This window comes from Pholis gunnellus (assembly GCF_910591455.1).
Source record: "Pholis gunnellus genome assembly, chromosome: 10".
Lineage (NCBI taxonomy): Eukaryota > Metazoa > Chordata > Actinopteri > Perciformes > Pholidae > Pholis > Pholis gunnellus.
The window spans coordinates 14746949-14769173 of NC_136537.1; the positions used below are offsets into that span (position 1 = coordinate 14746949).

Consider the following 22225-nt stretch of genomic DNA (forward strand, 5'->3'; position numbering starts at 1 on the left):
TGTCATTTTTCAGATTTCTTTTTGTGGGAAAGATCCAACCAGGAATTTCTTTGCCCTACTTTTTTAATTGTACACAGAGACTGAAAATACTTTTTGGGGCAACATTTGGATAAAAAAAGAAAGAAAAAAGAAGTGTTGGATTTGCAGTTGTCAAGAGTGATACAATTCAATGTTCAGTGACATCATGATGTTTGTTCCCTTTGATATGTGCTCCTTTGATTAAATATGTATTATTTATACCATTTGGTGATATATGTCTGTACTATAACATTGAAATGAGATGACAAGCAATAGAGAAAAAAAATGAGCAAATAAGGTGAAATTGGATCCCTAAACTGGGACATTTTCATAAAGCAGTGTTTATAGGAGGATTTATTTAAGATGCTTGTTTTGAATTAACTTCACTTTCGTAATTGACGGAGGTGAAATTGCATTGCCCCTTTTTCCGTGTCCTTGACACACTGTTCCTTTAAGTGATCATTTCACTGAGTCTCAGATAAATCCTCTTTATAATGATAAGATTCCTGACCCCAAGTATCAGAGAGAAAAGGTGTGGTAGCTAAGAGCATGCAAACACAATTTCCCTCACGCCTTCCCTCGAGAATGCCGCGTTGCACTATAGATTTAGGCCTGTTCCCAATTTGCAAGATAGAGAAAATTAATCGCATGAATCATATACCTGATGATGTAGACACATGGCTTGGATGTTACTGAAAAAAAAAAATGGGTATCAGCAAAGTCACTTATTGCTGTAGCAATAGAGTATACTGCACCCAATCTGTTACAGCAACAAGTTAGTCTGAAGTAGTTATAATCATCAGTACAATCTACACACTCAGGCAGTGATGCAGTGCATGTATGAAGAAACTATGCTGTGGGGCAGCCTTCCAAACGGTGCAAACGCCGAACCTTATGATAACTACAAAAATAGCATTAACATTAATAATTTAGTTCGACTTGTGGCCCAGAGACCATTTTTCCATTTCCAATTTCTATTATTCCAGTGCCAAAAAAGAGTAAAAACTGATTAAAGAAGATTTGCCAAAATGAGTTCCATAAAAACACATAAAGTAATTAATAGTAAGAACAAAAGGTGTTATCAATGATAGGGTTGGAAGAGAGGGAGTGTTTAAAGCTGCTATTTCTTAGCGTTTGTCACCTTTTCATTGCCTCCGCATATGCAGCGCATGTTTCTTGCTAGCCAACAATTCCGAACCAGAATGAGGGTCGCTGCTGAGATCACACATCAAAGCAATTAGACTGAGAATTTCATAATTGGCTCCATAGCTGTTATTACTGTACGTGAGTATTTCTGAGCAACAAAATGTGAAAAAAATAGAAAAAGGGAAGGAAATAAAGCGTATGTTTCCAAAGCGCTAATCTTTCAAGGCTAAGCTGCTGAGAAAATGCAAGTAGTGAACATTTTCGTAATGGAGTTGGCAGAGCTGGAGCAACCATCATATGGAAAACATCTTGGGTAAGTGTGTGCATGTGCAGAAGTTTTTTTTCTGTTATACTTTGTGTGCTGGTCCACGGTGAAAATGTAGAATGCAAAAGTTTGACGGTGTTGTCTACTATTGGCCTAGTTATGCTTTGTAGACTTTTTTTTTTTTTTTTATCCTTCTGCAGTCCCCTGACCAAAATAGACTTCTGAAACACGTTCAGGCAAGACAAAAGAAAAATCCTCCACCACCAAAAGAGTTTGTGCTGCGTGTTATACAGAGCAATACTTCACTAGAACATCATCCACTCAGAGCTCATAATTAACAGTAAGCGCGATTTAGCTCACCTAACACAAAGTACTGTATTTGCAAGTGTTTCTGCGCAAAGAAATGGTCACTATCGGGGACCAAGAGGCTTGAAGCGTACATTACCTTTTCTTGTCACAAAGCAAACATCACTGAACTGAAAGCAAAATTCATTTTTTTTTTATGATGGAACTACTTTGGTATAGAACTACCTATATTTATTATACACGGGCCTGTTATGTTAAGACTTACATTACCTTTCAAATGCTTTAACTGTAAGACTGACCCCATATGGTTTCGTCCGAACAACATCATCATGATCGAATCCATTCTCATATGTATTCATTAGTAAAACTGAACCGGAGCTGGTCAATTCAAATGACGCATACCTCCACACGTACGCATACACACTGATCATAAAGTCACTGACAACAAGCCGTCTATGGGTGGAGATCTGTCTTTTACTCTTACAACTGGTGCTCATGTAAGAAGGAGCTGCTGCCCCCTCCAGTGGGCGTCTGCTGCCCAGGAGAGGAGAAGCTCGCCAGGGGGATGACCTTGAAGGGGTCCTCTCTCTTACTGCAGTGTCTATCCAGGGTGTTGTAGAACTGTGGCCGGTTGATCCCTTTGTCCAGTTCATCTTTTTTGGGCACAGACCTGCCCAGGGTATGGCGGCCATCCATGACCCCCATGCTGATCATGTTAGCTTTGGCTCCCCGGGCGCAGCTCTGCTGGAAGCCAAAAGAGGGCATTGTACCGGTGATGGTGGTGGTGATAGGGGTGGAGGTGGGGCTGTTGCTGCCAGGACCCTGGAACTGGGCCAAGGCTGGTGGCATCCAGCAGCTGTCGGAGTGGCCCAGTATCAGACACTCCTGGGTACAGGTCTCAGAGGCCTCAGCCAAGGCTTTCTGTAGGTTCACCTCGATAGCTGTAAAAAAAAGAAAAAGGAGAGGAGAGAAAAAGAATTAAACAACAGGTCAGAACATACAGAGAGTGCAGTTGGAATGCAACCATTTTACCAGGGTGCTGAGAAGCACTGTATGAACTCATGAATCACAATGTAAGTCGGAGAAAGTTGTCATCTTATCAGCAATTGACCCAGAAAATGTCAGCCTTTTATTGAAATGAAAGTCAGTGATAAATGTTTCATTTCATCTTGTAATGAGAAAAACACCAACAGAGCATTTAATTTCCATTGGTATTCCCATGACTCTGTCTGTTTACCTACAATATGCAAGGAATTCCCTGTAGCTTAATTAGAGTTAGAAAAAAAAAAATGTCTTGCTGTCTGTGTCTCGTATTGGCTTTGCTGTGTTAAATATTTAATGAACAACTTAACAAAGCCTTGTTTATTTTAATCACTGTCAATGTGGCACACCTTAAGCCCCTCTGATCTTCCAGAATCCCAAATAAATCTGGTCAAATGAGAAAACCCATACAAAGAAATCCCATCACCCCAGGATCCTGTGAGCAACTTTAGCATATTCAGGTGCAATTAATATCCATGCTTCATTGTAGCATTTAGTTTGCATGCATGGAAGGGAAAACAAAACTAAAAAGTGAATGAGGAGGCGACTGAGCAAGGCTAAGCACTCAAACTATCTTATCTCATTATCCCGGCACTGACATCACATGTGGAATGAGTCTGGGATGAGGCCTCAACATTGAGCCTCAGCAATAAAGCCTGTCAAGCCAGATAATTAGAATGTAAAACAGCGGGCACCAAGGCAACTAGGAGCCTGCAGTGTTATGTTTCCTAGGCCATGCAAAGGAGAGACGGGTCCTCATTCAAACATCACATCGCTCCTCTAGGCCTCCGCTTCAAGCTGTCATGTAGAAATTATTTAGTATATTTGCATAAGTAAGGATGCTATAAATAATAAAGTGTTCTTAGACCCCGGTACACAGGGACGGCTATTCCTTCACGCGCTCAAGTTCTGCATGCTCCGTGTAATTCGATTCCACAAACATCCGCAAATCTTCTCGCCACCTTGTTTATTGTTTTATGGCATTCTACTAAATATAAATGAATATTCTGAGTGCGTTAGTGATACCAGCTTGGCCTCCCAAAACTATCTAGATTGTTGTATAACGGCCCAATGCACTCATTTTATTTTTTTCCGTATTTCCACGCGGCCGCAGATTGAATAGCACAGCGTCAACTTTAATTATAAGAGCAGTGTCTGAAAATGAATCACCTGGTATAAATTGTGAGGATATATTTGGAGTGCCCACATGGAGTCAAATCTGTCCTCTCCATATTGAACTGGAGCCTTGGAGCATGAGTGTATAAATCCCCCGGGCGGTAAATGTGTCACCTTTCAGAGGGTCACTAACTTCATTAAGGAAAAAATGGATGCTGCCTTCTTATTCTCTGAGCTAGCACAATAGGGCCGAGCCAAGTCTCGGCCGTGCCCTGACTCAATCTCTCTCAGAGTGTTTTCTGCCACTGGTAATGCCTTTTCAGGACACTGTCATTTTTGATGAGGTAATGCTATTAGCATGAACTTCTTATTCCACAAGCATGCACAAATAAGTGTTCCTCACAAAAAAACACACTAAAGGGCATCTCTGCCAGATTTCCTCCCTCCTCCTCAACTTTAAATGATCAGTGCAGCCAGAGGTGAAGCTGTCTTTAACGTAGCGTACTTTACAAATGAAAGGGAAGTCTGTGGCTCTGTGACTTCACACAGTTTGAACTCGTAGCAGTTCTGTTTCAACAGCCTTCAGTGCTTCTGAATTCTGCATGCAAAATTTCACATCCAGACGTTCCAAAAAAGACATGGGTCTGTACTATTTTCTATTCCAGCGGGACAGTGTGGATAGGCGGTGGCGGGGTGCGGAGGGTGGAAGCGCGGCGTGAGTGATGTTGCTGACAGCTCTGGCTGCTTTCGTCAGCTAGAGGTATGCCGCAGCCTGCTTGTGATGCCGCTGTCTTTTGTATTCAGGGGAAACAACTGTACCCCGCGGAGCTTTCGGGAGGAATCACACATCACTGACGCCATGGATCCCCTGATGCTGAGAACATTCTTTTCTACGTTCCCTTCAAGGAAATTTGAATGGCAGACAAGTGGGGATAATGGCAAACAATTGGTTGTGATAGACGGCATGGCTTGGATCAAACCTACTGTTTCCATTTGAGAACATTCATCTTCGCTGAGAGGCACTGGTGATGTGGTTGAAACAAAACTGTGCTACCGGTTTAGTTGCTCTACACTAGACTTGACTGAACATCTAACACAAGTTCACCTGCAATCAACCCGAATAACAGACTGCTGCTGACTCCAGGAATGAAGTGGTATTCAATTCATGTTCTGATGCAAAACGGCCTGCAAGCGAATGACACTGCTCTGTCATAAGGTAATATCATCAATGGTCTTGTTGTGGATTTCTAGATGCTCCACAGTGCCACCGTCCAAGGTTTTCTCGTTGATCTTGTGGTCATATGCAAGGTCAATACCAGTAGTAGCCTCCAGCAGCCTTGTTCTGCAACATCAACACATCCTTTGGCCAGCCACAGTTTGAACACTGCTGCATCCACCTTCAGCTGACCTTCCATCCGTGCGGTCAAACATTACAGCTTGTATCAACATTGGACATGTGTAAGAGAGAGGCCAGAGCATGCTGCACGCCTCTTTAGCGCGAAAACATTTTTCTGCACTAAATGGGAATACCGCTTACAATTTGACTGGAGACACTTAAAATCTTTTAATTAAAAAATACAAGAAGGTTGGACACAATATTTTGAATGCCTGCAATATTTTGCAATCCAATTTATTGGCGCCTCCAAAGGTTTTTGAGACTTATATGACTTTATTATCTAGTTTAGTTTGTGTTCTAGTAAGCAGGGGGAGAACAGAACATGAGAACAGGCATCACATAAACCTCTTTCAATCTAATGCAGTCCAGTACACCACCACGACACTAACAAAGCCTACCTCAAAAATTGCACATATATTGTATTAGCTTGTAATATAGAGTACATATGTTCATATGTTTGTATACGGCCACTGTTTAAACACATTTTGTAATAATCCAACCAGCTGGTGTGCAGCGGATTCATCAATAATAATGTCCCTTTAAGTGCAGCTCTGATGGTGAACTGTCCCAGAAAACAGATTCATGTTCTAATTTAAAACAATTGACTGCTCTGCATGCACACCAGCGTCTCAACTACAATCTTTTATAACAGTGGTTAATATAGGATTATTCTGGTAATATTAGCTGTGTTTATGGCCATTCCTGTTTTGGATATTAATACAGGTTGTAATGCTGAAATAATAAGCAGTAATTCAAATGTTTAGGGCCATGGTGCTGCCTGTTATTGAGGTCACTGTACACAGTTGGTAATATAAAGATAAGCGGTTGCATTTTGGCATCAAGGTAATGTAATTATTTGTATAGCCATGATAAACAGAGCAAGGCTCAAACTCATGAGGTTGTTCAAGAGCTACGTTACCAACCACATTTCTGGAATGTTGACATTTTGTTTTGCGTTATATTTTACCTTTTTATTATGCCGCTATGCTTTAAATCTCGCTCATTTCTTTCTCTCATGGCCATGAAATCCACTAATGCAAACACAAGCTCTGACAGGCAGACACACACACGCACACAGCTAGGATGCATATTAGCCGGCTTTCCAGTATAATAGCACGAGATATTTAACATGACAGTTGATGATATTTACTGACAGAGCTAGTTACATCTTGATGAGCTTCACATTAAGGTCTGCACACATATCACGATTCAGCCTATTATTTCAGCATGCACAAACTCATTATTGCTAATTAAGAGGATAATTGCATGCATCTAGGACATTAAATTCCTCAAACAGCCATCAGGAAGGTGGCCTACGCCTCAGACTCATTCTATGGTGTTAATTGGTGCAGTCTTTTCATTCTTTTAGCCTGAAACTTATATTCATCAAACTCACTCGTATTGTCAAATGAAAGCTTTATCAAGCGCTGCAGACTTCCTCCATGTAAGCATGCACAGTGCCACATTTAAATTATATTTGTTTGTTGTATGTGTCACGTGTCTGCTACATATTGCAGAATGTTATTACGCCAAGAAAATAAACCTTCCACCATCCAAAGCATTCTCACCTACAGCTCTGCCCCTCTGTGTCAATTCAAACAGGTTTAATGGTGCCAGAAAACAAAATAAAAAGCAAAGAGGCTTATATTCAGCTGTATTTGATATTGTATACGGCCAACATGTCTTTCATCAAGAGTAAAAGCACCATCTTAGAATACTACAAGTACTAGCAGCTATTATGAGTGAAATATCATCATTATCATATTATGTGTTCTGGTGTGATAGGGGATGAGATGAGACCGAGAGAAAGACGAGAAGAGAGGTGATATGAGCGTGTGTCTCGAGTCTGGAGGGAGACCAAAAGACAGAAAGACAAGAATGTGGAAGATTCCTTCAAACAAATAGAATCACAGTAGAAATAATTGGGTTTGTAATTACCAAGACTTTATCACTTCAGTCGGCCTTATACCCACTCCAAACGTACAATCTGGATAAGCAAATGGATGGTCATTAATAATAATAGCGCTATTAAAACCTTTTGGTGTTGCGCGGAAAAGAGAGATGCCATTACTTTCATCACAGCTCTGGCAATCATCATTTGAATGAGAGACTAACGTCTCACAGAATAACAAATACAAGACGGACAACTTAAATGCAAGATTCTATTCAGTCTGCTTTCGGAAGGAATGAAAACTATATGAAATACTAAGAAGTCCTGCTTATACAGGACTGTGACGTATAAAAAGAGAATATGCAGGCTTGTTGACAAGGTCCGTGTCTTCTCTGGAAAAAGCCCGTCTCTATGGCAATGCGACTAAAAATTAACTTTCCTCTGTACATCAGACTCAAATGCTATTTGGTTTTCTTTACCTTTATCAGGAGGCGGTATAGTATAATCCTCGCGAAGGCAATAAGAGCTGTCATTGTCACTGCTGACAAGGGCATGGAGGAGGAAGTAAATATTCCATTGCAGCAAAAAACTTGGCATGATCTTTGGAAGGCAGATATCAACCGGGCTGCAGAGGTCAGTAGTGCCACGTAGGAGGCTGACATGTATTAAGATATACAAGGAGACGTCCTGGGGTAGACAGCTCCTGTGGAATTGTATTAATAACTCGATTTTATTATATAATGTGGAATGAAACAATAGATGCCATTCTCATCAGCTATCACATGCTCTAAGAATGGCAATGAGTTACCAACGATAACAGTGCAGGAGATTTCTCCACTGAAACATACATTTCAGCTCAGTTCTGTGCAGCAGCGATACTAAGTGAGATATAAGAAATGGCCATTGCTCCTCTTCTTTTTTTACGTTTTAGGACAAATAGTGCCACATGCAATAAATGGCCTTTCTTAAAGGAGACAATGTGACACAGATAAAAGAGGAGCGAGGTTGTCCATATATACTTGAGACTAATTAGTTTTGATGCATTTACTGAGACGCCGCTGAACATGGCGAGTCTCTGAGCCACATACGTATTTATCACCACTTGTGGGACCTATACAGTTCATCGCCTGTAATCCATCTAGCCTTGTCTACTCTCGACCCTTTTTGCTTTCCTAGTGTTTGACCCATTGTAACTGAAAGTAATTGCAGGCAGAAAACAACATCTAATGATTACTTTATCTGGGAGTCTGAGAGAGAGTGAAAAGTCACAGACAGGTACTTTCGACAAAAGGAGGAGGTCTTTTTGTTCCCGACACACAATTTCAGACAACAAAGAATATTATTGACTTGGCTGAGATTAGAACACCAAAACAAATAACAAAGCACAGAGAGAGGACAAAGTGCACAAAGAGAGAAAGGATCCCTTGAACAACCCAATGCCATGCACTTGCTTCTTTCTTTTTGTTACCATTGATTAAAAGTATGTTTAGGTTGAAGCACCCATTTCCCCGCTGAGAATATACAACAGCAACACAATGTACAGACCTAATTTAATGTTAATTCCTTCGTCACAAAGTCACCTTCGTTGTCGGGGGGAGAGAAAAGAAAAAATGTTCATATCGCCTCAGCATAAAATGTTTACAAAAAAAAAAGCAATGCCGGCATCAACAACAGCAGTTGTGTGATTTCCATCAACAGAGAACACAGTTGGTAAGGTAGAACGCCGCAAAAGCTTTCTTCTTGACACTTGACTTTCTGTGTGTGACATTGGTTGATTACGTCTCCTTTATTATGTGTGGACTACTATTGGGCCTCCCCACCTGAGAACAAGATGCCGGTGTCAACATCAACACAATCAGGCCTGGCCAAATACCCAGCGTGGGCCAGATAGAGGAGAGGTGCAAACACCATAACAATCTGCAATCAGCACTCATCACCACAAAGACACAGAGGAGGAGGCATGCCGTTTCTATGGGGGGGTAGAAAACACAAGACATGCTCATGTAGATAAACACACGCGCGCACACACCAGTGCTGTCTTTTTAAAATATCACACAAGAGCAGCCATTTATTCTCTTTTTGTAAGTCTGCACTTGTGCAAACACTGAACGATGGTGTAGATATGCCGTAGGTGTGCTGTCCCTGACAAGGAAGCAATACATAAATGCATATTTATGAGATTAAAAACGTGAATCCACCTTAACATTCATTGCACATGGATGAACGTCTGAACATTTCCATATTGTGTAGATAATGTGAGGTCTGGGAAATGAAAATAAAGAGCGTGGAATGAAAAGGAAGTGACATTTTTGTAGGGGGATGAAAAAAGACAAAATAGGCTGATTAAGTGGGACCTGACAAAGCTGTTTGATATTTGCAAGAAGATTGGAGTGTTCCGGCAGAAATACTAATCAATCATGAGGTTTTTTTTTTTTAGATGACTTTGATCTAAAAATGAAAATGTCACTTTACACTCTTTGCTTTCCTTTTAACATCAAATTAAAAGCTTTCTTAGGCATAAGCAGGTCGTCAAAGAAGAGGAAAAACCTGTTGCGTAAGAGCCAATAAAACAAATGGATTCTTTTTTTTCCAGGTAAAAGCTAATAAGAATGAGGCCTTTGCTTCACATGATGGGGGAGAGACTAGAGAGACAAACTGTACAGCAATCACTGTGCAACATCCTGTGTCATGTAACAAGCAAATTCATCACACTGACCCATTGCCCCCAATTATTATGGAAAACAAGAATGAATCAAATTAACATTGAAGAAGCTCCCGGATCTGGCAGCCTGTCTGTACAGCCGACGGATTCAGCAGGAGGAGAAGAGAAGGTAATAAACAAGGTGCCGCCGCATATGCTATATATCTTGCAGTCATTGATGATTAGCTCTGTTTTCCCTTAGCCATACATTACTGTTATTGCCTCCATGGCCAGGCAGATAGGAAGTGGATACAAAGGCATCGTGAAGCCCATCTTTCAACGGATAACTGGCAGGCTGAAAACCACTCAGCACCAGCGGCGGCAAGATTTCAGTGCATGAGTGATCTGGGCATGGTGGAAATTGTAATCTCTTATATGATAGAGCTCAGAAGACGACCCTGCAGTACAGTTTTTGTTGTGTTTTTCTAGGGCATTTGTTTATTGTACAGTGAAGTGAAATTTTTCAATGTTGTCACAAAAAAGGACTCCCTCTTCAGATGTCAACAGCTCAAGTTCCAGTGTCTCGTCCTACCAGGCAATCCGGGAAAAAATGTGTAATCTATACGAGGCGTCGGTGTCAGAAGCAGACACTCACGCTGTCCCTCTTTTGTGCACTTTTCTTCCGCTTTCTTCAAAATATTATGAGGACAGCTTAGGCATGAATGCAGACTGTATACGGTATTAGTCACAGTCATTAATGCTGAGCAAACTTATATTTGCAATATCAGTGTGTAGTGTTGCGTGGTAAAGGTTTTAACATGAGGGGCAGACTCGTTACAGATCCCCCTGTGCATGTACACTTTAAAGGTTTTCCTTTTCCGGAGCGCCACAGACCCTCCTCCCGGGACCACTATTAATTTTTCACTGAAACCTCCCTTGAATAATGAATTCTCTCCTATTTATACGCTGTGATAAGTCCACTGAATGTCTAAAAAGGGGTTATCATGAAAAGGGTAAGGCTTTCAGAGAGAGACCTCGTCCTGCTTAACATGTTTAATTCATCCGCATCGCCATGTTCTTGAAAGCGGGAGAAAAGTCATATAATGTATCACTGGCAAACATGAAAGCAGACCCAAGCGGCACATTCAATAAATCAAAGCTCTACTTTTAGTGTTTTGATGTTGACTGTCACAATCCTCCACCCAAACACCAGCTGTTGAAAGTTCAGATATATGCCTTTTACTCCTCCAGGCCCCGCTGACGGATATGCTCTCACTAAAATCACAGTGGTACTCAGTGGCTTGTGTTAATGTTTCTGTCACTACGCACTTTATTTGGGATGTGTTGAGTGCAGGCATTGTCAGCTAACGTTCCCAACAGCGAGAGCAACAGATACAGATGGAAACATGGGGTGAGAGTTTGTAAAATGGCCGGGTTGCTGAAACATAAGCAAAAAAATGTGTTAAGTTTAACAAATAAATAACACAATAAATGAGGAACGTGTGAAGAAAAAAACACTAGAATTGATTAAGATGTGTTGATTAAAATAGGCTTAACTGTTGCTGTAGTGACTTCAATTTACTCCAGCATAGAAAAAAGCCTCATTTTGCTGCTGTTTGTATCGGCACTTAAAGTGAAGCAACCCATTCATTACAGTTACACTCTCGGACCAAATAAGCATGAGGCTGGCTCATCATAAAATTGTTACCCTCACATAAAGACAATTAATTGACTCCTTGAATCACAGCCAGTGATATCACATAGTTCTATTGTCACAAATTAACTGCAAATAATAAAGATGTGTGGTGATCTTATTCCACACTAAAGCTCAAGCCTTTTTAGATCATGCAAGTACAAACGCAATTATAAGTGAATGTAATTAGCATTCAGTTTCTAGTCAGTTTGAATCTATTTATATAATGAGAAATTGCTAACTATATACGATATTGGATTACTGGTAATACTAAAGAATTGTCCATACCAAGTCCTAAAAATAATTCATTATATTCCTGTTTATTATAGTTCGCTGTCATCGTTTTAGATTGTATCTCAATATATTGTTAGCAGTTTTAATCACTGGGCAATCAAGCAATTTGGCCTCCAAAACCTCCTTTAGTGTCTTCAGTACTGCTTTCATTCCTTGGGTGGTAAATCTACCAGCTACACTTCGGTTTCCAGAAATATATATATATAGTAAAATAAAAGGGCAGAAAGTAGGTTCGCTGATTGTGTTCTGTATGTGATGATGAAGAGAATGCTCCAATGGTTACAACAGTCCACAGAGGAGGAGGTCGGTGAAAATAGCCACTCGACTAAGTTTGCTCTCGAGACTGCCAGAAACCCATTGACCTTAATGTATTTCATGCTGTTTAGCCGAGAGCGCTAACTATCAGATATTAACACCCTGCGTCTTTGATTTTGCATGCCTGTCAGGCCCTGAGGTCACCTGTATACATATTGTTTGACCCAGGGTGCCATCCTCTTTATGTCAGTTGTTTCTTCCACCTCTAACGCGACCAAGCTCCCACAAAGAGGCAGGGGTATGTCACATTCCTCCTGCCTGGCATCTAGCATCGACTCTACAGTTGACATGTCTTAGCAGAGCCGGGGGAAGGTGTGGAGAGACAGGAAGTTAGCAAATAAAAAAATAAAAAAAGCTTGTCGAATTGTGGGAAAAATTTGCCCGAGCTTCCTCCTTATTACCGCCACCCACCACTGTTATGATGATATCACTATAGCCAATTTCATCCTGCAGTTTATTTCAAGCTGCTGGGTTTTTGTGTGCATGTGAGTGAGTGCGTGCAAGGAGAAACAGGCTCGCCCTCTATGTAATTCAGTGTGTGAAGGCACCAATTCCCATCTCTATGATAATTTTCTATTCACCATGAGCAAAGACAGCAACACTGATACAATTCATTTCCCCTTTATTAACTGGTGCGGAAATGTTGGGCCCGGCAGAAGTGCCTTCTGAAGTCCATCGGGGTGGCAGAGTTTGTTTTACGGGTGGGAGGAGAAAGCTACTAGTACAGGGTAGATGATTCCTGCAGCCATGCATCCATAACAATGTATTTGCCGAGACAAGAAGCTGAACGTTTAGCGACCATTGCATGACACCCGGGGTCAAAGCAGTTCCGACGATACACTCGCCTTGTGTAAGGAAAAAGAAATGACAAGTCACCCCTCCGAACTTCTGGCAAAGTTTCAGTAGTCATATGTCCCGTATATCTTGCTGGCATTACTTGTTTGAGGTTCATGTGTGACATGCAGAGTCCAGTCCAGTCAATCACAGTGACATTCAATTCACTAGACGTGATGACTTGCCACCAGTCTGCCACTTTTATCTCGGAGCCGGTGTCCTCTTTATTTTTCGTCATCCCAGACTCTCCTTTTCGCCCACTCTGATAATGCTAATTATTTCAAACTATCAGGTAGACAGTTTCAATTTCAATTAAATCTCGTCTTCCCCGCTGACCTTGGGGTGGGGAACAGGGTTGCTCTCTCAGCCCTGAACACTTTCATTGGCAGTTATGGGTGCCATTTAAGAAGAAATTTAAACTCCATTTTAGCCTGACTTCAGTGAATACAAGCTGAGTTCACCCTTGTCAAGACAGAAGGGTGCTCAGTATATGTATTCCAGTAACACACTTAAAGTGATAATTAAAAGGGGCCCAATTAAAGCTTCAAGGCATAACTGGCTACTCTGAAACATCCTCGGGTAGCTGTGAAGGACAGATTTACAACCATATGCAGCTAATCTGGCTGTCTCGGATGGGTTATGAATCTTAATACACTGATGTTACAATGACGTGTCGGGCGGCGGTAGTGCACAAACACTATCTTTTGCTCACAGTATCAACAAGCGGGTAAATGAAGCCATAAAATTCCTGTATGGGCGGCGAATGTGTGCACTTCATAATAATGGATCAAAAAGATAATAAGTTCTGCACAATGGCATAATGGCAAATGGAATAGTGGAGCCTGCTGCAAAAACAGAGGGCACCATGTATGTAAGAAAAACAATTACGTGATATTGACAGCTAGTGCAATCAAAGGCTCCCCTGCCAGACTCAATGAGGTGCCAATCAACTGAGTGTCTCTGCCTCACATTGCCGCTGCTGCCTTTCATTTTAGAGTCAGAGGAGATTCTGCCGTGGTGAATCATCAGTCAATACCTCAGAGCTGATGGTTAATGCTGATTGATGACACTCACCCCCCACCCCCACCTCCCGACACACACACACACACACACACACACACACACACACACTCCCCATCCATCGGCAATGAACAGTCAGGCTGGGGAAATCAAGAGTAAAAACAAGCAAGCAAGGACTACATTTCAAATTATTATCATTGTCATTAGTGGTTGTTGTAAAGTAGTAGTAGTGATCGTAGTTGTGGTCGTAGTAGTCAGTCGTGTTTTGATGGCTTTATTGTTCCAAACTAGCTTAAAAGCCTCTGTCACCATGTTTTGATGGCTTTATTGTTTTTTTGAAACCGGCTGCTCATCGGATGTTACTAAAGGTCGTTCATGATTGATTCATGCTATAATTAAAATGATTATTAAAATAAATGATAAAGCACGGGATACTTTCTCTTCACTCTTCGCTGAAATAATGTGAGAATTAGAATGTCATTCAAAGCATGGCATTAGCCAACACAGTGTGCAGGCATCGGAGAACAATTTAGTACAGGCATGTAATTAGTGTGATTCTATCAAATGTGACATTTCTATCACCACAACACTCTGCCTTGCTCTTCCTTCCCCTCACCTGTGGCAGCTTGCTCATGACCTGAATAATAGAGCAAGATTGCTCCTCAACAGCGAAAAAACATCATTTCTGTGGAAGTATCCTAATGTGAAACACGGCAATAGTGAGCTGTAATAGGGACTTTCTAACCCAGAAATGTCAAGCAACAGTGCAACAAAACATAGGTATAATATTGAAGTGTCACCCCTAAAAAAAAATATATATATATATATATATATATATATTTTCTCTCCCTCTTTATCTTCTCTATCTCTCCGTCTGTCTCCATCTCTTGTTATCCTCTCTCGTACACACTCACTTCTTGCTGTTTATTTCACTAGATTTCATTCTCTTCTTGAGGGTACAACTTCAGGTATTCTGCTTCGTTATCAAAGCACGCACTGGATCAGGCAACTTCCTCTGCAGACTGTCAATACAACAAGGAGAGAAAAAGGCTGACTTTTTGTTGGACATCATCCGGCGATGGTTTCCTGTATTCAGCAGGGTTCGTAGCATTTCCTTCATTATCCCTCTTCCACTCCACGCCCACACATCCACTCTATTTATTTACAGTGGCTCTCAGGGAGTCAACATATTGAAGTCAGACTGAAGGAAGGCTGGATGTTAACCATCCATCTCTTTGACAAGCTGAATAAACTAATTTGCTAATTTGCGAGCATGTGACCCCAGTAATTTTCTATTCATAATTCATTACGGAAATACAATCAGACATCATACCTCACCTTAAGACAACATTGAGATGTTGAAAAACACTTTACGAAGGACCTTTAAACAAACTAGCTGCACTGCCGAAACAATCTCAACAATGTATTCAGTGCCTATAGACTGTGAGGAATGCATCCGGCTCCAATCCCCTTTATTTCAATTGCTCTTTGATTCGCATAGGTCTTCAAAGAGCAAGGTGGGACAATTACCATTTTAAGTGGTTAACATGCCCCAACTGGTATTTTCTTCCATTTCCATTTAAAATATTACTCATTTTCAATATTAAACATGTTGAGGGCACTTCTCTGGTTTTGCCTGGCTACAGTGTACATCTCAGCCACGAGGTAAACAGACTGAAAGCTCCCAAAACCAAGTTGCAAGAGGGGAATAATCATTAAGAAACAGCTTCCAGGAGACGCTTCCCCGTCAAAAAAAATTAAAGAATTGAAATGCTATAAGGAAAATAATCACAATGATATTCCATATATACGACACTTAACTCCCCGTCTATTCCTCGTTCAGTCCACACTTCACAGAGCACACAACAAAGAATTGTAAACTCTTCTGGCAGAAGAAGAAAGGGTATTCATTTTCCAACCTGTAAACTGTAAACTGAAAATACCTGTGAAGTGGATAATTCTGTCAGGGAGAGACATGCATTTTCCCCTTCCTTGTGTCAACACAACTTCTTTTGAGGTGTGCAGCGATGTCTGTATGGGCCCGATAAGTCTCTTATTCTTAGCAAAGAGTAATTTGCAAAATGCAGACGGCTGTACACAGACTCTCCACATTGTTAATTAAATCATCCCGCCTTTGATGTTTTCTCAGGTTTTAATGGGAAAATAACCGTAATAAATAGGATGCTCACTTCCCTCCTTGTGAAAAGCCTGATCCATGGATGGTGCATCAATGATTGAACCTGCAATTCTGTAAATACATTAAATTAACCATGAATAAAACTGCATGACTTCCTACTGAAAGCAAAGCATTGTTTGTCTTTAAAGCTGTCAAGGTTCTGGCATGTGAAAGCAGGCATATATTATTCACAGTTATTTGCACCTAATACCAGTTGCCAAATGAACATTGACCATATGGTCAGGAAACCACCAAAGGGTGTGTCTGATACAAATTGAATATAGTCTCTCCTTTTCACCTTATTATCTAAAATCAAAGAGTCTTTGTACCGTCGGTTTTAGTTTTCAGTCTCCCCCGACATCAACATGTATCCATCCATGAAAAGTTGAACCTGTCCGGTAAAGCCAATTCAGAAAGAAATATGAACAAATACACCTGTCATCCCCTTTTTCACCTCCCGCAACCTGCCTTTTAATTTGATCAATAAAGATGTGTTCCTCTCCATAATGAAATTCACACTCAAGTCCGTCAATGGCCGCCATTAAAAGGTCAGGCACTAAAAGGAGATTTTTGTTTCCTAATTAGTTCACTCTGCTCAGCATGAAGCTGCTAAACAACCGTCTTGCTGAAAAGTATGACACCCACCATTTTGTTCAGTCAATAACTTCCTGGACCACAGATATGATGGCGGTATTACATGGTGACCTTTGCACTAATCAATCCAACATATTGTGTCTAAAGAGTGAAGCAACATCAGGCAGGGAAAGTCAATCTTCCAAGTAGGGTCAAGCTGATAACAGAATACAGCCCCTAAAGTGTTAATGGCAGGCTGATTATCTGAATAGTTAGTGTTTTGTACTGCGACCTCTAATTACTTCCAAGGCTAGTCTTTGAAAAAGCAATTATGGGCAGGGCTAAACTGTACATCTCACTTTAACGCTTCAATTCTTTTATAATTCATTTGTTCCAATTTGCAAATATCAGCAATAGGTAGATGAAAAAAAATAAATAAAAAAAAATCTGACTTTCTTTATTTCTTGAACAATGTGCCTCAATCTCCGCGTTCCATTCACAATCAAATATGTATTATAATTCAACTCGGCCGTAATTAAATCTGCTTAACCCACAACAAATTCCTGTAACCTGTAATCATCTCTGCAAAGACAGGTAATGGCTCTGAAGGTCAAGCATAAACAAGATGCATTACTTGTTCCTTTGTCGTAAAAATGTGAAAAATGAGTAATAGGGCACATTATTTCAAGTGAGCACATACGGAAGGAACCAAAGTGCTCAATTATTTGCTTTTATCCACCAGTAGAGGGCATGTAGTCTCCCTTAGTGTCTCTCTTCAACGTCTTGCATGAAAAGTTACTCAAGACCTCACTTATGCTGCAGCTAAACCCCTTGATGTGCCATTTGGTCTGAGGTACCTCTGCAGGGCTCTCTGTTGCAGTGTGTCACCAGCAATACATCCATCCAGCAACATATGCAGCATTGTACAAGGGAGAGCAACAGACATAAACCCCACCATCAGGAAATGTGCAATGGCTTTCAATGCGCTCACACTTTTTTTTTCTTGCGGTTGTCCTTGAACAGTCAAGAGTCCACAACATAATAAAAAAATATGAAAACTATATACCTGTATTGTGTGTTTTATATACAGCATATATACATTTAATTAACATCCATCAATGTACGTGGTAAGACGTGTAGGTGAGGTCAGATTATTTGAAACTGTCTTGTGAGATTTCAAAGGTGTGAGGCGAACGCTTAAATGATGTGTCCTGCTTCTGTCTAGCCACAGATGGACAGAAACAACTTGACAGTGTGGCCCCAAAGACAGGCCCAGGATTAATGATTTGTGACAGCTTCAACAAGCCAGGATATGAACAGTCATCCTGCAGCCATTACATAAGTAGAAACAGCTGTTGTTTCAGCAGAGGCTTTGATTTCTTACTGTAACAGTCCTCATAGAAGCGTGGCAGGAGAGGGGACCTCCCGTCACATACAAACAGGCTGAACAATATCGTGGTGCAGCAGGTTTTGTAGCGAGCGAGCGAGTGGCTGCAGCACTGGTTGCAGTTTCAAAGGAGCTGGATAAAGTGACTCTCTAATGTCCAGTTTTCCTTGCAGCCCTCAAATATTGAGACATCAAGGAAAAATACTAACTGTATCTATGTAGTTTATATTGGTGGCTTCAGAGGCTGCTGCCAACGCCTGTTGTGTAATTATAACAGCCTGAATTATGTTTGGCGGTAATTCTGCAGCAGAGACTAAATTGTGATTACAACGGGCATGAATGGAGCTAGATTAAACCCAGTTGGAGAATATTGTGAAGGGACTGCAATTAGATACAACATTATTCCTTTTCTATTTGATTCTGAGAACATTGCCTTGTTCTGCCACAATAGGATTTAAAAGCCTATTTTGAAAACCTGGTGAATGTACAGAACATGACGAACCACTTTGTTTAAACTGGACAAAAGACGAGCTTTGCATGTGTTTTCTGACAATTGCCTTTGCTTCTTTTCTTTCTAGATCACCCCAAAGAGCCATACAGAGGGGCTTTGAATAGACGTCCTGGAAACAGTCAAGAGATTGCTTTGTATTGAAGGCACAAATGCCAGGTTGATTCCTTGTGAATGGCCGTACCACGTAGTTTGTTACATCATCGTCACTCTTTTATTTTGAGCTTTTATTTGGATATTGTGATCGGAAAAATGACCACCATTCAGAATTCTAATTCAACAAATATTTAATTCAGCGCCAATTAACTAATGACTGACAATTTCTGCACAATTTGTAATGTTATTTTGGTACATCGTGACGTACTGCACTACCAAAACACATATTTTCCAGGAGAGCTACATAACACATCCTGAAAACGATTAATAATTCTTCCGGATTCACCTTTTGTACAATTCTTCATCAAGCTTGCAAGATGTCAGTGTCTGGGTTTGCATGTCTGCATGCACTGTCCTTGCTTAGGATTCAGCAGATGGAACCATGGGATGGAGGTTATCAGCCATCCCATTCCCCTCTGGACTGTAATTCGTTGTCGACAATGTGCTATGGACCCTAAAGGCCTGCCATCTGTTTACTTTCGCTCCTTCCAAAAGGTGAGAAATTTCAAATCACCACCTGGTTGATGTTTCAGCCACGCGTGCCACCAAGTACCCATGTACATATTGTGTAAAAATAAAATGTACAATAAAAAAAGTCATTACCTAACATACAATTAGCTGTATAATTAGAATTATATATTGTATGTGGTGAACGGGTAATCTTAAAGATATCCTCTTTAAGGTTTCCAACAAATAATTCAGATCTTTCTACTTGAGTTTTTATGAAAATTCACAACGTGAAAAGGAAAAACAGTGCACACGCTGACTCAACTGTGGAATACGATTTCACATTAAGAGAAACTATTCAGAGTTGAAAAAGTGTCTCGTCACACGCTTAGTCATAAATCCTAATACCAGTCTAATAGTCTATACTATGATTGATGGTGTGGAACAAAATGAGCATGATAGAAATTAGGCGAGTGGCCATACAAAACTCGCCCTCATTCATGATGTGTCCATGTTTTGCTCTTCCTCTGTGGTCACAGACTTCCTCACAGAGAGGAAGTCATTTTCTAGCTCTGAACGGATGCCTTGTTGCTTATGGATCAAGACTGTGTTCAGAGATTGTGTTTTGACAAGCAAGCCATCCTTAATCCTTGGTCACATCCAGTTGCCAAGTCAATGTGACAAAATGTTCTCTCTGTGTACGTTTGTGTAAGCACATTTTGGGGGTAGGCAGTGGGGTTTACACACAATATAATAATCTCATCTGTCTGATAAATGCTGCATGTTGTACATCCAGTACATTATGTTGCCTCGTTAAAAAAGTTTCACGGTTTATAGTGCAGTCAATTTAGTGAAGATTGTTAAGACTAACTGGCTGGGAACAGAAAGCAAAAACACATTTAAAAACACTTTAAAAATGTGTGCATATTACAGTTGTTTATTCAGCTGGTGGACTAAATGGCCACATAAAAACAGAACGAGCATTACTGGATTACTACCAGTATATTTCAGAAATCTCGGTGGAAATTTCAATAATTCAGAATTCCCCTGAATTAAGCAATAAGCACTTTTGTAGCACCAGTCCCTCGCATCTTTTGGGTTATCTTTTGAATTTAGGCAGCTGATTCAAGCTGCCAATTCTGAATACTGCTCATTAAGTAAATAATTTATTAGGATGTGCTGATCACGATACTGCATATTTATTGTAAAGTTGGGGCATTTCCCAGTGCTGCACAATGTGTACTTTTGCTGAATTTGGCAGATGTGTAGAAAACACAGAGGTGACTTAACAGATACACTGTGTCCCATGTGTGTCTTTACACTTAGATATCGAGCTCTTATCCCAAGCTCCTAGCTAACCCTCAATACATCATCAGATTGATCTAGTGATGAAGATTTAAGCCTGAGCTCAGAGACAGAAATCTCGCTCTAAGGTCAGGTAGAGGGAGGCAAAGGTCATGGGTCACCTGTCCCCTCACACCCTTGATGTATCCCAAGACCAACTCCCAGAGGACAGAGGAGATCCCTATTCTGCTGATGAGTTAAACCTGCTTGAGCCACAGAAAGCCACAGGATTTCTATTGGCCTTGTCTGCTGCTGTGTAGGACAGCAATCGCACTACTTAGCTACATCAATCAATAGCCACGCAACATAGACACAGCATGTAGCAGCTGATGTAGCCAATGCATGACGTCCAAAGTTTACCCAGAAAACCAAAGTTCATCCCACAAAAACTCGAGGCAATTCATCATGAGATGGATTTTTGCAAGAAACTTTGACTCTGCATGGGCACATGGATTCCTCAGGAGGCATAATCTCATTACACTAAATCAGTCATTCCCTTGATGCATGGATAGGAGAAGTGGTAAGCTGTGTTGCCATACAGTAAGATTCAGGGTTGCTAAGTATAGTGCATGCAGCCCATAGAAGCTGTGGACAGAAGGTATCCTCTGGGCGCTCCGAGAAATATACGTATTAAATGGAGCGGCAAACTTTCTCTTTTTTAAAATGGGGCATTATGTATGCATGTGGGGATGTTTGTTAAAAACCCTTGTCTGCTGTCAGGCTTCACCTCCTTTCCCCTAAGCTTGGAGAAGGAAACGTAAGCTGTTTACAAATACAGTATGACAGGTTGGATACTGCTAACTTAAGTTTTCATGTCAAAACCTGTCAGTGACATTTAACAAGAAGAGAAAGCATGTCAGATCTAAAATGCTTCCAGAAAAAAAAAAAAAAAGACCAAAACAACAGACATGTGGATGAAAATAACACTTAACCTGGGATGCACATTAAAGCCCTTGTTCTAATGAAAAAGCTAAATTCAATACACATGTTGATATGTTGTGATCTGATATATATCTATACTTATGTGGTACTGTGATCCTACATTTACTCAGTGAAAAAGCAAATCACTTAATTATTTATTTGATGGACAACAACATTTTCTTTTTTGTGGGGGCCGATTGAGTAAAATCACACTGTACGTGTCTTACTGTAATTCAGCGCCACGAACACTGCTGTTTCTTTTTGTTTATGTTTGTTGTCCACCTATAGCTGAATGTATACAGGAAAAATATTGAGTTTGGTGAGAAAGGACTTCGGGCTGTTTTGAGTTCAACTGGGAATAGATTTTTTTTTCAAGGGCAGTGTGCAATCATGCTGTGTTATTCCCTATGATTGCCAGACCACTGGCAAAATGCACACACGCACACACACACACAAACCAGACACGTGCACGTGGCGAAGCTGTGTGAAAATGTGACTTCACAACATCAACAACATATTCAAAGGGAAGATCAGAGTGAAGAGACATCAGACACCCCAGTCCAGGTGATATTACCATTTCTGGGCATCAGAGCTGCCCTTCTTATGGCCCTTGAACTACGGTTTAGCCATGTCTGTTGTCAAGGGAACATGATGAACATATCCAAATGTAAACGAAGAAGCTTTTACAGTAACAAGAACCTCTTAAAATGACGCTATAGCAAAACAGGTCACACGGT

At 40.7% G+C, this 22225-nt stretch overlaps 1 protein-coding gene across 3 annotated transcripts in view; it reads right to left on the reverse strand.

The window, feature by feature from the left end:
* Positions 1 to 2215: 2215 nt before the first annotated feature.
* Positions 2216 to 22225, reverse strand: part of pcdh11 (protocadherin 11) — a gene marked incomplete at both ends in the record, with an annotated part of 112740 nt that continues 92730 nt past the window's right edge. For all 3 annotated transcript variants that reach the window (XM_079167007.1, XM_079167005.1, XM_079167006.1), the window contains one exon: positions 2216 to 2676. In XM_079167007.1, the coding sequence (XP_079023133.1) occupies positions 2216 to 2676 (461 nt within the window). The remainder of the gene's footprint in view (positions 2677 to 22225) is intronic.